Below are 16,692 nucleotides of genomic sequence, written 5' to 3'. Positions count from 1 at the left end.
GCAGGATTTTTGACCACTTCAATCCTTAGAGTTGGCAGTGGTGGCAGCCATTGATAGCTTCATTATTTTGCTACATCCAGGCAGAGAAGTCACTGTTCCTTTATCTCCAAATTTACAAACTATGCTCCCACTTGATCTCTTGACTTAACCATAAATCTAACATTTAGGAAAGTTCGAACAACAGTCTGGATATTTGAGGTGTCCTATCTTAAATACAACGGATGCAACTAATTCACCCCAGAAAACACAACAGTTTTGTAAATATGTGCTCTTATGAAGGATTATATTCAGGTTGTTGAATTTGGTAAGTAGACCTAGTGTGTTGTTGGCCCTGGATAATTTTAGGTGCAATTGTAATCTTAAAATCCATCCCAGGCAGCACTGATTACTTTTCTAAAATCGTGGCTGAGGACCAGAAAACTTCTTTTTGGAGATGCTTTACACTTGCTGATGATGACTTAAACATAAGGGTCAGTTCACATACAGGTCCTTCTCAAAATATTAGCATATTGTGATAAAGTTCATTATTTTCCATAATGTAATGATGAAAATTTAACATTCATATATTTTAGATTCATTGCACACTAACTGAAATATTTCAGGTCTTTTATTGTCTTAATACGGATGATTTTGGCATACAGCTCATGAAAACCCAAAATTCTTATCTCACAAAATTAGCATATTTCATCCGACCAATAAAAGAAAAGTGTTTTTAATACAAAAAACGTCAACCTTCAAATAATCATGTACAGTTATGCACTCAATACTTGGTCAGGAATCCTTTTGCAGAAATGACTGCTTCAATGCGGCGTGGCATGGAGGCAATCAGCCTGTGGCACTGCTGAGGTCTTATGGAGGCCCAGGATGCTTCGATAGCGGCCTTTAGCTCATCCAGAGTGTTGGGTCTTGAGTCTCTCAACGTTCTCTTCACAATATCCCACAGATTCTCTATGGGGTTCAGGTCAGGAGAGTTGGCAGGCCAATTGAGCACAGTGATACCATGGTCAGTAAACCATTTACCAGTGGTTTTGGCACTGTGAGCAGGTGCCAGGTCGTGCTGAAAAATGAAATCTTCATCTCCATAAAGCTTTTCAGCAGATGGAAGCATGAAGTGCTCCAAAATCTCCTGATAGCTAGCTGCATTGACCCTGCCCTTGATAAAACACAGTGGACCAACACCAGCAGCTGACACGGCACCCCAGACCATCACTGACTGTGGGTACTTGACACTGGACTTCTGGCATTTTGGCATTTCCTTCTCCCCAGTCTTCCTCCAGACTCTGGCACCTTGATTTCCGAATGACATGCAGAATTTGCTTTCATCCGAAAAAAGTACTTTGGACCACTGAGCAACAGTCCAGTGCTGCTTCTCTGTAGCCCAGGTCAGGTGCTTCTGCCGCTGTTTCTGGTTCAAAAGTGGCTTGACCTGGGGAATGCGGCACCTGTAGCCCATTTCCTGCACACACCTGTACACGGTGGCTCTGGATGTTTCTACTCCAGACTCAGTCCACTGCTTCCGCAGGTCCCCCAAGGTCTGGAATCGGCTCTTCTCCACAATCTTCCTCAGGGTCCAGTCACCTCTTCTCGTTGTGCAGCGTTTTCTGCCACACTTTTTCCTTCCCACAGACTTCCTACTGAGGTGCCTTGATACAGCACTCTGGGAACAGCCTATTTGTTCAGAAATGTCTTTCTGTGTCTTACCCTCTTGCTTGAGGGTGTCAATAGTGGCCTTCTGGACAGCAGTCTTACCCATGATTGGGGTTTTGAGTGATGAACCAGGCTGGGAGTTTTAAAGGCCTCAGGAATCTTTTGCAGGTGTTTAGAGTTAACTCGTTGATTCAGATGATTAGGTTCATAGCTCGTTTAGAGACCCTTTTAATGATATGCTAATTTTGTGAGATATGAATTTTGGGTTTTCATGAGCTGTATGCCAAAATCATCCGTATTAAGACAATAAAAGACCTGAAATATTTCAGTTAGTGTGCAATGAATCTAAAATATATGAATGTTAAATTTTCATCATGACATTATGGAAAATAATAAACTTTATCACAATATGCTAATATTTTGAGAAAGACCTGTAGTTTCTATTTAATTTCTATGGTCTACTTGTCATATTGAGTTTAAAGGATTTGACCCACATGCAGAAAACAATTCAGGAGACGGTATTATTCGGTAAAGTGTCTATTTACAACTGGGTGAATAATGCAGGGAACTGGAACCAGGATGCAAACTGTAGAAATAAACAAGAAGGTAAGTAGGGATAACTCTGGGGCTGAACTCATGAAAATAATAAATCTGTCTTACAAAGAATGGTGGAGGGATCCGCCAGAGGGGGAGTGGAGAAACCAAGTGGTTGTTTGCCGGTGAGACTGAAGTTGGTGGATATGGTAAGCCAGGAGAGTTTGTAATCCATGAGGTGCGATGGAGGGAGGAGGGTGGACAGGGTTCGCAGATGGAGGTCCGAGGTACGCAGGAATCAGGAGGCTGCCAGCTGGCGTGATCTAACGAAGTCATGAGAGACTTGAGTCTTTGTTCATGGAACTGGATTGCTTCCTTCCAGAAGACGGTTTATCCAGGCAGGATTCAATGCAAGGCAAAATCAGGTTCAGGAAACCTGCAGGATACAAAGACAAAGTTACTTGGTGTACAAGGCAAGGTCAAAGGCAAAGGTAACGTAGCTGAGTTAGTACCACTAAGGGCAACACTCTGGCAGTGAGTTGCTGGCAGCCTCCTCCTTAAATAGTCCTCTGCAGAATAATCAGGGGAATAGCGAACACCTGTCACCTCTCCTCCAGATTCCACGCCATCTAGGTGCTGAGCACCAACAGACACACAAAGCACAGATCCTGACACTACTTAGGTTTTAATGCATGTCATATCCATCTTAGAGAAACATGCACTGATGTTTAATCTTCATCTGAGGCTGTGTAAAATACAGAAATATTAAGAAGATCTTGTAATGTTGTTCGGAATTAAATACTACCTACTTTATTTTTCCCATGAGCCTTTGTGAAGATATTCTAACCCCTTATCTACAGGTGCCTTCACACAGATAATGAATTCTTCCTTAAATCGATGAGGGAGGCTATCCATGAGATCCTCACAGATGTCAGTGATTCCTTCAGCAACATGATTGACATGGCGTTAGCCAATGAGATCCGGGTAGGTCACTGTATTTATCTTTGGTCTTTTTTGTGTGCTCCAGAGCTTTATGTGCTTTCTCAGCATCATGCTGAATTTGATATTTTAAGCCACGCATATAGTCCTGTAAAAGTGTTTGATTTTCTTTTTCTTGTTAAATCTACAAAGACTAACACATTTCGATGAGGTTTTATGTGACAGGCCAACACAAACCAGTGCACATTTGTGAAATGGAAGAAAAATTTGAAAGTTTGAGGATTTTACACAATTAAAAATCTGAAATGGGCGGTTTGCGTTTATATTCAGCTCCCTTTACTCTAAAATTCCTTCATAAAATTTGTCACCTAATTGTTACCTAATTGGCAAATGAAGCCTGCCTGTGTGTGATTTAGTCTGACCTCAAATACAGTTGTACCTACAAGACACTCTGTGTGGCAGAAAACTAACACTGTGCATCACCCTGAACCTGATTCACAACAGTGAAACATTGTGATAGCAGCATCATGCAGGGAAAAGGGTCAGAGTTCATGGGAAGGGGAATACTAAGATCTAAAAACAGATAAATCTGGGAAGAAAACAGGTTTAGTTTCAGCAAAATACTTTGGATTGAGGTTCACCGTCCACCAGGATAATGACCCCAAACTTGTACAACCAGAGCACCACTGCAATGGTTTAGATGAAGGATTTATGTGTTAGGATAGCCCAATAAAAATCCAGACATAAATCCATTTGAGAATTTGTGACAAGACTTGAAAATTGTTTATATGAAATCATCCCCTGCTTGGCGAAAATTCTTTCGAATGAGTTTTTGTCTTTTGTTAATAATAACAAATGAATTCAGGTCTCATCTTCCTTGTAGGTGCTGATCAAACAGATTGAGTCATCAGACTGCGTTCAAACTATTGGCTGTGCCATTAGCAACTTGCTGTCACTCACCCAGGATGGACCCCAGCTCTGCAGCATCATTGCCAAGGTAGACTGGATACACCAGTGGAGCTGATTGGCTGACCTGTTTGAAGGGTTTTTTTCTGTACAAGCTGGGGTTTGTTGTAGTACTAGGATCATGCCTCTGTAGGGACTCGCATTTGGCAAGTAGCCACCACTCAGACCAGTAGAGCTGCATATATACACACAATACTGCCTTACCATTTCAGTGCAAGATGAGACAAGACAGACCAGACAGCAAGTCTCAACTGGCCATTAATTACCCTGCCGCTTCTGTGATTCTCTAGATAATACTCATCCTGGTGTCCTACACATGCATACACATACACACACACACGGATACATGTACGCTTCCTTTACAGCCAGATTGCGAGATCAATACTGTCAGCTCCCATTAGTGATGGACATTGATCCCAAATGCAGGTTGCACACATGCCTTTACTTCCCATCCACTCATACTTAACTCCCTGTATAGCGCCACTGACCGAACAATCCGGGGCCAAACCAGCCCGCCAAACCAGCCCGCCACTGGCTGCCAATGAATACCCAGTACAAAACACTTCTGCCTGCCATCTGAGGTAATTAACTTCTTGCTGTCTGTCACACGTCCTCACAAATAATTCCTCTCAGTGGTACAGGTCAAATGGCTCATATCAAATTTATTCTTCATGTTCTAATTTTCCCTCTGACGTCACTCACCTACTTGTTTTGAGCTCGTTGATTGAGAGGGACCAGAGTGTTTCTACCTTCGGTGGCGACAGTGGCAGGGGTTTGTCCTGTAACCGGTGGGCGGCTGGTTCAAACCCCTGCTCTCTCTGTCTTAGTCGTTGTGTCCTTGAGCAAGACACTTTGCCCTCCTTGCTTGCTGATGGTGATCAGAGGGCTTGGTGGTGCTGATTGTATGGCAGCCTCACTTCTGTCATTCTGCCCCAGGGCAGCTGTGGCTACAATGTAGCTCACCACTGTCAGTGTATGAATGGGTGGATGACTGATTGTGGTGTAAAGCGCTTTGGGGTTTCTGGGGACTTGATAAAGCGCTATACAACTGCAGCCCATTCTCCATCTATACCAGATAGTGGGGTTAAAACTCAGGTCCAGTAAATTTGACCAGTTACAGTTGTGAGGAATAATGTCAGTTTAGAAGAACAATTTGACAAACCTATGTGATCAGCTAATAAGAATTAAACTTTTATCCTTCAATTTACTTTTGGTCCACTGACTTATTGTTCTTAGAAACAGAATTTCTTTTTTAAAGCCACTTCAGCAGATCAAAGCAAATAATGTGAATAAACAAATTAAGAAATGCGGAGAATTCCACAAAGATGTCAAACTGATCATCTTTGATTTATTAGAAGACAAGTCAAGGCTTTATCACTCTTTGACTAGATTTTTCTGACAACATAAATCATGCTGGTCCACCATGAGGTCCTTGTTTCAAACAAGCCGTTTGTTGAATGTTTCATCATTTCATTGAAAATGATTTAAACTCTTACTGACAAGGTTTCAGTTTGTAAATCTCATTTTACATCACCTCCTTCCCTGTTAGCGAGTACAATGGAGCAGAGACAATGATTCATAAAACAAATTACACGCTGTGTGGCTCCATAGCTGGAAAGAAACATGGATGGAGAAGCATGGAGTGTGAGCGTAACAGTCCTCTGAGGGCACTATTTAGGGAATGAGGGTGAAATCAGTGGAAGAGATTGTTTGACAGAGACAGGGAAGCGGCGAATGACAAGCCTAACAATCTGTGAAAAGTAGGAGATGCTCTGTAAGGGTAAGAGAAAAATATATATATTTTGACAAAAACCAGCCATCATCAAGCTTTATAATAGCAGAAATTCCCCTTTCACCTCAGATTATTTTAACTTAATTAGAAAAGGACAGTGAAAGGAAGATGGAACAAAAAGAACAAGAGTCAGAGCTAAACTGGCAGGAACCCAAATCATAAACTGCAAGGTAAATAGGATTTACAGCTCCAGTCACAAGTTTACACACACTCATCATTGGCATAAATATCTTAATAATAACTTCACGATAACAGCAGTGCTCTTAAAAAGTGAGTGGAGTTCAAAATTCTTTTAATAGCTTTTATTTCCATGAACACAAATGCACTGGGAATAATGCTTGTATAAACTGAAAAAATGCTGGAAGATCTGGGTTTCCTGTGAATCACTAATTTAGTTGTATAACCAGAGTTTGTGAGAAGGGCTTAAATCTGTGTTGCATGGAGTTTACTGAATTCTGGCACCTGTGATCAGGTGTTCCAGCTCAGGACACAACATGACAAAATTCATTTGAATTTCCTTGTTTTGCCTCAGCAGCATATTGAATGCAGAAACGGCATTAGATGCCACCCCACAGGTTTTCTACTGGACTAAGGTCCAGGTATCCACAATCCTTCACAGTGTACACTGACTTGGTTTCAGTGATTTGGGGACATAGGGTAAACTGTCCAGATCACATCAGTCTGGCTTTCATCAGTTCATAAAGTGCTCTGCGATTACTCTTTAGTACAATTGATACATTATTTGCCAAATTTGTCAATACAAATTTTTTTTTTTTCTGCAATAGCTTGTTTAGGCACGAACTAATTGTTACAGAACTCACAGGTAATTGTAGACCACTGTTTGTATTTGGAAACGGTGTCTGAAATAATCCATTTTACTCCGATTTTCCAAGAGGATTTCCCTTTAACCTGGAGGCAGAATTTATGCTGCCTTCGTCTTTAAAACAGGGAGACCTGTTTGGACACCTAGTGTTTCACACAATAAATGACCTCACTGATTGAACTCCACACTGCTATTATTTCATTTTTAACACATTGTTTAAAATAAATTATTCAGTTACACAAAATCACCTTCATACATGCAACGACTGTTCAGTCTGTTGTTTTTCTACTACTCTGCTACAGCTATTACCACTAACATTTTGGTAAATTTCCCTTTAGCAAGTCATTTCTTAACCACATGGGTTTTCTAACAATCCACATGACTCTGGTATAGTTCTGGCTGACATGTGACTGCTCTTCTTGGTAGAAATGGTTCCTTTCATTTTGGCTGCTTTCCTGGCGAAGACCAAGCAAAGCCCAAACAATTTCAGAACTGTTTAGGGAGACCGTTCTGCACCCTCCTGTTAGAATCTTCAATTTTGTCCAGCTTTCAACAATCTAATCCAAATTACCACCCTCAGAAACTTGAAGCTTTTAACAGCAACAAACCAAACCTTGGATCATTGGACCTTGTTTGGATTAGAGAAAATCCAGGATATACCCAAATTTGAGCAACTAATTCTTGTTTTCACAAGTCATCGGTTGGATGTTACATAATTAGTCCATTTCAATTGAATCATTAAAGGGATAAAATTCATGTCCCAAGTGTAATAGGCAAAAGATTGAATACATTTCTTCAAAGTGCTTGAAAAGCTGTAGTTCTCCTTTTATAATGCTTAAACTTCCTTCTAATTAAATAGCTTGAGTCCTTTTGAGATCCATTTAGAATATTTCTTTTTCTCAAATGACGTCTGCCTTAATAGTGAAACAACATGATCCAACAACTTCCTGTCACTACCTGAGCAGCCTAAATCAGAAGTGCGAGGTATACTGAAGACTGTCTGACGGCACAGACAATTCTTCCAGGTATTGCAGAGCAGTATTGCATAGGCAGTGAACAGGAAGGAGCAGTCAGGCTAGAGGGCAGGATGATTAACCACTCCAAGCCTCAGCAGCCTGGCCTTAGCACAATATGAGACATGCCAGTCCAGTATAATGGCCTTATTAGGATAATGGTGGCAGTTACAAGCTACGTCTTCCTCCAGGTAATTCTAGCTGTATGCACAGGGAATACTATTCCGTTGCTCCTAGTGATTTTGGTGAGAGGGATGCTTTTGCACGGACATGGGATGAGTGAAGAAGCTATTTTTGTTTGTTTACACCAGGCAAAAGAGGAAAATGTCCTCTATTATGGACTGCAAATAATCAATTTTTGTCCGTTCACAGTTTTCCATTTGTGAGATATGCATATTTTGACTTGTTTCAGCTGACATCATTGATTGCAGGAGGAATTTGAGAGGTTCTGTGGCTGGCAGCCTTGCTGAATAAAGCTGGCTAAATCCATCGGTCATCTCAGGTCCCTTGGACTCTAAAACCAACGCAATGCTGCTGCGCAGCTCATTGGCTCTCCCAGCACAATCTATATAGCAAAGAGAAATTTGACATGTCATTTTGCCCAATTATGCACCTTCCTAAGATAAAAGCGGACGGTGATGTATGGTGTAAAATTTTGTTAAAAGAAGCTTATTGTCAACTCTGGCAGGAGTCTTTTGCAGACCAGTGAGTTTGAGAATGAAAGTGTTCTCCAACTTACAGCCCTTCTTATGAAACACCTCTCCCTGCTCTTATTTTACTTTATTTGCTTAAGGTTTATTTTAGTAGCAAATACCACCCACCACCCCAAGAACCCCATACCTGAAGCATCATGAAAAGTCACAGCCTGAATGTAGCACAATAGATTGTATGTTCTGTACATCCTCTTACACTAGATCAGCAGACAGTTTTGCAGAAAAGATAATGGGAACTTCACCCAAAGGCAGAATACACAAAGATGATAGAGCTCAATGAAGCAGTGAGTTTTCCATTTAGACAGAACATTATTGCTCATACTAAACAAAATATTATACATTTTTAACACTGGTCTACCATGTGACGGACTGTTAAGGATGAAAACGAAGGGGCAGTAGATGCCCTCAGCACAACTTAATGACCTTTGTTAATCACTGTGTACCAGTCAAACTGCAGCACAAGATTAGCATTAGCTGACACAGCAGCAGATTGATTTTTAATGAGGATTTTTGCTTTTTGATGATTTAATTTTAGTGCTTCTATAAAGTTGTTTTTAACGTCAACTTTCTCAAGTTATTCTGTACTGTTCTGAAACTGAAATATTCAAACAGAAAAGTTGCAGCACATTTGGATCCAGTAACCATTTGGACATTAAACAACAATTGTTGAATGTAATCGATTTCCGGAGCTGATAATCAATAACCTCATTCCTCATGCAGGCTCAATTTCATTAAGCATTTCTAGAAACGACCCTGAGCCTTTCTGAGGAAGTCTTTCTTCATGGCTACAAGTGAAAAGCTGTTTTCCATTTGCACAGGAAGGTGCTGTGGTGGCCCTGTTTAAGATCTGCAGGCAGGACCGCTTCAGAGACCTGTACGCTCACGCTCTGAGAACGGTGGCCTCCATCTGCTGTGTGGAAGAGGGCATCAACCAACTGGACAAGGTCAATCATTCACACCCACAAACAAACACAGTTTTCTTTATCCACTTGTGAGGGACATCTTGTCATATTGTTTTGAACAGATTTGACCCACATGCAGAAAGCAATTCAGGAGACTGAGTTTAACGGTAATGAGTTTATTTACAGTGTAATGAAATGTGCAGGAAACTAGAACCGGGATACCAACTGTAAAATAAATAGAACTGTACGCAAGGGATAACTCTGGATCTACATTCTTAATAATTCTGCCTTACTGGATTGATGGAGAGATCCACCAGAGGGGGGTGGAGAGACCAAGGGGCTGTTTACCCGTGAGACAGGATATGGTGAATACTGGTGTGCCAGGATGTTTAGTAGGTCCAAGAGTTTCTGAAGTTGGTGCAGTGGATGGAGGAGGGTGGACAGGGTTCGTAGAAGGAGATCCGAGGAACGAAGGAATCAGGAGGCTGCCAGCCGGTGTGATCCAACGAAGTAATAAGAGGCTTGAGTCTTTGTTCGTGGAGCTGGATAGCTTCTTTCCAGAAGATGGTAATCCAGGCAGGGTTCAACGCAGAAGGCAAAGTCAGGTTCAGGTAAACCTGCAAGGTAACAAATACAAAATTACCAAAAGTACAAGGCAAGGTCAAGACAAAGGTAATTTGGCTTGAGCTGTACCACCAAAGGCAACGCTCTGGCAGTGAGTTGCTGGCAGCCTCCTCCTTAAATACTCCTCAGCAGGTAATCAGGGGGACAGAGAACACCTGTCACCTCTCCTCCAGGTTCCACGCCATCTAGAGGCTAAGCACAGTAAAAGCACCAAACAAACGATCCTGACACATCTTCTCTATCTGATTGTTTTGCTCACTTTCGAGGTTTGAATTGTTTCTGAGTCCATGTGCACCGAGCCACTAAAACTTTGCTGAAGTGTTATGGATCTACAGTTTCACACTCCATTCTCATAGGTGTGTTCAAAAGAATGGAGTCTGAGTGACTTTGTACCCAAATGTGTTGTAATCTGTGTGTTCTTGAAGTTCCTGATAAGTTGTGCATACTTGGAATATGCAAATATGCTCATAGAGAATGTTTTTAAAAACAAATACACATTGTACTTTTCTTCTTCTGGTCATGGTGGTACCTTCAAACGCTTTCGTTGTAATTTTGTTACAGATTCAGATATGTGTGTTTTATTATCATGCAAACGGTCTGTGGTGTTACAAAACTCTGAACTGGTAGGTCTTCAGAGGGACCTGATAAACCCTCACTGACTGGGTTAAGTAAACTGTTGAGCATGAATTACCGTTGACATGGATAATTCCAGCCATCGGTCAATCTGTCTATTGTCTTCCACTTATCCTAGATAGGATTATGCGGGAAACAGGTCCAGATAGGTAACCTAGACATCTCTCTCCTAAGCAAGACTCTCCATTTTCGTGGGGTATTTCCAAGCAAGGTGGGATAGATAGAGCCTCCAGTGAAATCTAGATCTGTGGAACATGCCAAGAAATCCTCCAAAAGAGTGCTCAGTAGTGTTCCTGATCAGATGTCTGAACTACCTCAAATGGCTCCTTTCAATATGGAGGAGCAGCAAATCTAATTGGACCTCCGTTGGGTTGATGGAGCTCCTCACCTTATCTCCAAGACTGGATGCATCCACCTTATGTAGAAACCTTATTTCAAGTGCTTGAATTCAGGATCTTGTTCTTTTGGTTGTGATGTATCTCTCATGAACATAGGTAAGGGTAGGTTAGATTTTTTGCTCGGCTCTTTCTTTGGCACTGCCTGCTTTATAAAGCACCACCAATACATCTATCCATCTCCTGCTACCTTCAACCACCACTTCTGAATGTTACCCCAAAATACTTAAACTCCCCAGCTTGACACAGAAACTGTTTACCGACCTGGAGGAAGCAGTTTATGTTTTTCAGGTTGAGACCCATGGTCTTTGACTTAGAGGAGCTTGCTATCATCACAGCCACTACACATGTGGCAACAGGTGATATCATTGCTTTAGTCTTTCTGAAGACAAATATGATGGCATCATCCCTTTGAGGAAGGCCTCTCTACAGTACTTTTATATTTGCAGTCCTTTGACTTACTGTTACTGACTCTACCTAAGGTTAGTATAATCAGGTCTGAGAAGGTTTCATGGAACTGCTGTGTAATTTCCAGACTAAGAGAAAGCCATATTGTGACTAAATGAAGTGAATGTCTGTTTACATGACTCCCAGTCAGGCTCTGCAGGACTTATAAATGAGATCATTAGTTGGACCTCCTGATTGCTCAGCTGACAGGTTAAACACCAAGACCTTACTGACCTGAATTTTCCAAGCCTGTGGGTGTGTTTGTGTGTGTAAAGCAAAGAGGGCGTGGCAGGCAGAGAGAAACCTAATGACACATCCCTCAATGTTTGTCCTCCTTCATTCTCTGTGGAGAATACAACCAAAATAAACAGCAGGAGCACCTGTGCTGAGCTGGAAAGACAAATGCAACAAGATCCTAACAAATAATGATGCCACAGCGGTGTCTGTTCACATAAACAGCAGCTGGGATGGCAGGAGTCACTTGACTGTGAAAACGCTTCAACGGGAAGCAAAGTCTGCCCCAGATTAGCAGCACAGTCCCAAAGGGGGAGCCGTCAGGCGGGTCTGAGCTATGGAGCGCTCTCTGCCGATCGCTCAGGCTTGAGAAAGACACCTGTCTGTGCTGATCTTGAAAAGAAGCAGGTGTGGAGAAAACTCCTCCACTTTATCCCCAATTGGCACTTAATGCTGTAGTAATTATGTCACATTGTAGTAAGCTGCTCATTGATGAGTGATGAGGTAGGAAAAAAGAAAGGTCCCTATGTAGGGACCTGGAGTTTAGCAGCTGTTTTACTAGGGGTCACATTGTATCGCAGCGGGGTCTGGTTTACCGACACAAACATTTTCTATCAAACTGTTGCTATTGTTTACAATCCTCTTAATGAGATGCCAGAGAAAGTGTCAGAGTGACTGCAGTTTTCTCCAGCTGTACAGAGGATACAGTAATGCATCACTGCCTCTCCCCCGCCTATCGTAACGTTGTGCACTATTAGTCAGCTGGCAGAAGATGGTTACTAGGCTTACAAGAAAGAAAAATACGGCTCATTGACAATATTTCTAGTTGACAGAGAGTCATGGTGTGGAAACCAAAGGAGTGCCACCCATGACTTTAATTAAGGTAATGCTGATTTAAAGCTACAGTTGGAAAACTATTAACAGCATGTCTGTTAAGCAGCTGTTTGGAGGCTAGCTACTAAGGAAACATGTGTTACTCCAGGACCAGAAAAGCAAAAAGTTATATTTTTGTGTTCAATAACCATTTGAAAAGTACTGCAAAATGTTGTGGCTGATTAGGCTGCATTTCTCCATAGGTCTATGTATCAAAACCTAAATAATAACAAATGTATGTTATAGATAGTCTTATTATGAGTTTACCAATCAGTATGTTTGATTATTTTAGCAGCAGCAGGAATAAATGTTGCTTTTCTGTTTTAACTAAAAGGTATTATGTCATTATCTTCCGCTTATCTGGGACAGGGTTGCGGGGGCAGCAGTCTTAGTAGAGGGACCCAGAGTTCTCTCTCCCAAGACACCTCTTCAAGCTCCTCTATGGGACGCCCGAGGCATTCCAAACCATAGCATTTTTACTTATGTCTATCAAGTTGCCTGAAACTGGCAAATTTCTACACACAACAAAACAGTGCAAACATAAATCGTGGGTGCACCAGTTAGGCTGATACCAATTTTTGGTTTTCCTAAAAGTATGATCTACCAGTTCCAGTTTTCTTTCTGAGGGCCTCAACACAAAAGAAAACTCAGATGAGTAAACTTTGCTTTGTTTCAACAAATAATTACATTACAAAACCCTTTAGGAAAAGCAAATGAATGCATTTCAACATAATCCCCATTTATGAATCAAAGCTTACATCCCTAAACTTTTTACTAAAAACCTGATCAAATTGGAAATTGACTTTTCAGTTTTGATGATTTAATGATACGAAAAATGATCAGCATTTGACCTGGCTGTGACCAGTCAGAGCTGATCACGGTAAACTTGGCCATTTTCAGTCTCTGGTGGAATGATTGGTGTTTCTCTACTTTGAACTCATTAAAATCAGAGAAATATAATTAAAAAGTAAGGTATACAATAATGGAATTAGAATGCCATCTAAATGTTGAAGGTTACCGTTTATTATCAGCTTATAATAATGTTGTTTTTTTGCTGCTCCCATGCTCTTAATATATCTCTTTTAACTTGGAACAATAACAAGACAATGTGAGTCTGTTGACAAGCTGAAATGATGATTATCCATTTGTTTTACAATCTATAAGACGTGTTGTGTATCACTAATAAAAGAACTGAGAAGTACAGCTCATGTCCCCTGATTTACATCCACAACATCAGGACAGACGTGTTGCTACAGGAACTTCTAGAAACGGCGTCTAGTGTAGAAACAGTAGATCCTGAGCAGTGATCGGAATCAGTCATTAACAAAAACTCTTAGAACTGCTGGTAAAATACGAGTAATTACTTGTTTTAACTAACTGGTGATGCATTTCGTCAACCCTTTTGAGAAACTACAATTAAAAGCTTTTGTTGTAGAAAGTTGATTAAATTGATTCTCGTTAAGTTAAAAAATGTTGCCTTAATTTTCATGTTTTGTGTTACTGCTTTATTGCTACAGTTTATTCTGGCAGACAGGACACAGAATCCTAGAAGAACCTTTCTAGCATTTATCTGATCAGTTCTTGTATACTAGGGAGCCTTTTTTGTTACTGACAAAGACCTTTAGCTATTACACGAACTGTTTATAAGATGATAATGTTAAAATATGAAAATATGTGTTGTTTATTGTTATTTGCTAGTGTTGAGCTTTCATGATTGTTTTCGCTTGTGAGGGCCAACTTTGCAACTTTCCAACTTCTCTGGCACATCTGACAGTTATATAAAGACAGCTGAGTGAACAGATTAATGCAGATACATTTACTGTCTTGTAAATGAGGAGCTGGGGAACATCCTGTTTTACGAAGGAGGAGGAAGGGGAGGAAGTGGAGGTCCGGGTGGGGAAGAAGAGGGAGAGGATGAAACTGTAGATAAACGTGGGCGTGGAGAGTGGATGGTTCCACGTCAGTGGGTCGCTGTCGCGCAGTGCTGCTGACGTCCACAGAGACAAAAATAGGAAGTTGTCCTGTGAAGCTCGGTGGGTTGATGCTCGTCTGCAGATAAGACTGACAGGTGTGGAAGGCTGAGAGCTGACAGTTTGCTCCACTAGAGATGTTTGTTGGTAAACTTTTATTTTCAGCAATATCTGGCAGAAGTTGTGCTCCCAGACGCATTGGTTTAACCTATTCCCATATAATAAATATGACTACTGTGGCCAAATGAGTGAAACAATGTAAGTAATATTTAAAACTAAATAGATTTTTAACCTGAGTAGGTTAATCCCAAAATGAAATGCATCTTTAATCATTCTATAATGTGTTTTACAATGTGTATTCATTCCAAAAGTTACATTCATGAAAAAAACCAGTTTATTGAGAAGTGACTAATCCAGGTGCAGATTATCAGGCTGCAGCTGTTTGTTGGTAAATTTAAACTGAACAACACTGCCCCCAAGTGGATGAAGGTTTGTTCTAAATCTCTCACATCCAGGGGAATCTGAATCACTCGTTCTTGTAAACATGATGGTAAATACAAAACTATGCAAACATATTTTGTTAACCTTTACACATTTTGTCTCATTACAGCCACAACCTTCAGTGTATTTCAAAGGATTTTATATGACTGACCAATAGAATATAATACAGTATAATTGTGAAGAAGAAGAAACTATACAAGATTTTCAAAGTTCTTTACAAAAAAAATCTAAATGTTGTGGCATGCATTTTCATTTACACGTTCTGAGTCTGAGTCAATACAATTGTAAGTATTTGGATAATGTCTCTACCAGCTTGGCAAATCCAGAGAAATATTTGCGTATTTTTCTTTGCAAAACAGCCCGAGCTCAGTCAGATTGGATGGAGAGAACCTGAGAGCATCAATTTTCAAATCGTGCAAAGATTCTCAATTGGGTTTACATCTGGACTTTGACTGGGCCATTCTAACACACGAAAGGCTTTGATCAACGACATTCCATTGTAGCTTTGGCTGCTGGAAGGTGAACCTCTGCCCCAGTCTAAAGTCTTTTTCAGCCTGAGTCCGATACACCAGGATTTAGCTCCATCCCTCTTCCAGTCAAATCTAAACAGCTTCACTGTCCCTGTTCAAGAAAAGCCTTAACCCACATAGCGTTTTGCATGAGGGCCAAAAGTTCATATTTTTAAACTTGAATGAAGAGAAAAGCACCTGGAAAGTAAACAAACAGAACGCAGACAGGTCCTGACAGTGAGATGTTTTATACCTCTTTATCCCTAACCTGTCTGTCTGTCTTCATGACTCACGTTCTTTAGAAGATCTCTGCCCAGCACTAATTCCAAGACGTCTTAGGTTGGATTTTATTAATAGGATCAGATGAAAGTGGACTGGATACATATGAATGCCTCCCTTTTTCGATTTTTACTTGTGAAAATTTTGAAAACCATGTATATTTTTGTCTGCTATTCACTAGTTTGTGTTGGTCTCTCACATAAAATCCTAGTTTAATACTCTTAAATGTTTTGGTCATGTTTTGAAGTAATCTGGAACTGTTCAATGGGAGTAAATATATTTGCAAAGCACTATGCTAGCACAAAGATTCAGTCGGTGTTTTGACCTCATACACTAAAGCAAATCTTCTGTTCGGGTCCCCTCTAAAAGCTGATGATACACACCACCTGGGCGGATGCCAGTCACGAATACAAGACTGTCTCAGTGCTATGTTCACTCTGGAGTTGCTCGTTAATTAGAAAGGACTGTCTTCACCACATCAGCTTTACAAGCTGCAGGTTGTAGCCAAGCTGACACCTGGGACCATTCACTCTTCCTCTGTGTTCAGTTGAGGAAGAGTGAATCTGGTGTTCTGTAAGGTGATCCAAAATCATTTACGTATAAATAATGACATTTTACTGTGTATATCATTTTTGATATTCCTGCAAGAAAGACACATGCTCTAGTGAATGGGGTTTGTAACCATAGGGACGTAATTGGTCACAGAGAGAGTTTTAATGTTGAGAATCTTCTCTAATGTAATGAATAGGCGCTAAAAATGGTCAACATTATGCTGCCATCTATTTCAAACCCTGATGTATGAAAGTCACACATTTAGTTCAAAAGACATGCATTTAAATACAATATTGATTTATTGAAGCACATTGAAGCTGCTGTCATAATGTTTGGAAGTCTGAAT

At 40.7% G+C, this 16,692-nt stretch overlaps 1 protein-coding gene and 1 long non-coding RNA gene across 5 annotated transcripts in view; one reads left to right on the top strand and one right to left on the bottom strand.

Moving 5' to 3' along the window:
* The window catches only part of LOC124860839 (protein inscuteable homolog), a 100,047-nt gene that overhangs the window by 66,527 nt on the left and 16,828 nt on the right, over positions 1-16,692 (top strand). For all 4 annotated transcript variants that reach the window (XM_047354446.1, XM_047354437.1, XM_047354442.1 and 1 more), the window contains 3 exons: positions 3,042-3,165; positions 4,004-4,117; positions 9,246-9,371. In XM_047354446.1, coding sequence (XP_047210402.1) covers positions 3,042-3,165; positions 4,004-4,117; positions 9,246-9,371 — 364 coding nt within the window. The remainder of the gene's footprint in view (positions 1-3,041; positions 3,166-4,003; positions 4,118-9,245; positions 9,372-16,692) is intronic.
* On the bottom strand, positions 2,172-3,032 carry LOC124860862. The gene is made up of 2 exons (XR_007036471.1): positions 2,308-3,032; positions 2,172-2,233 (listed from the first exon to the last, which is right to left on the bottom strand). It is a non-coding gene; the product is annotated as an uncharacterized LOC124860862 (long non-coding RNA).

Source organism: Girardinichthys multiradiatus, chromosome 2, assembly GCF_021462225.1.
Source record: "Girardinichthys multiradiatus isolate DD_20200921_A chromosome 2, DD_fGirMul_XY1, whole genome shotgun sequence".
NCBI lineage: Eukaryota > Metazoa > Chordata > Actinopteri > Cyprinodontiformes > Goodeidae > Girardinichthys > Girardinichthys multiradiatus.
The sequence above is the reverse complement of the archived record's forward strand: the minus strand, read 5'-3'. Positions and strand labels throughout refer to the sequence as shown.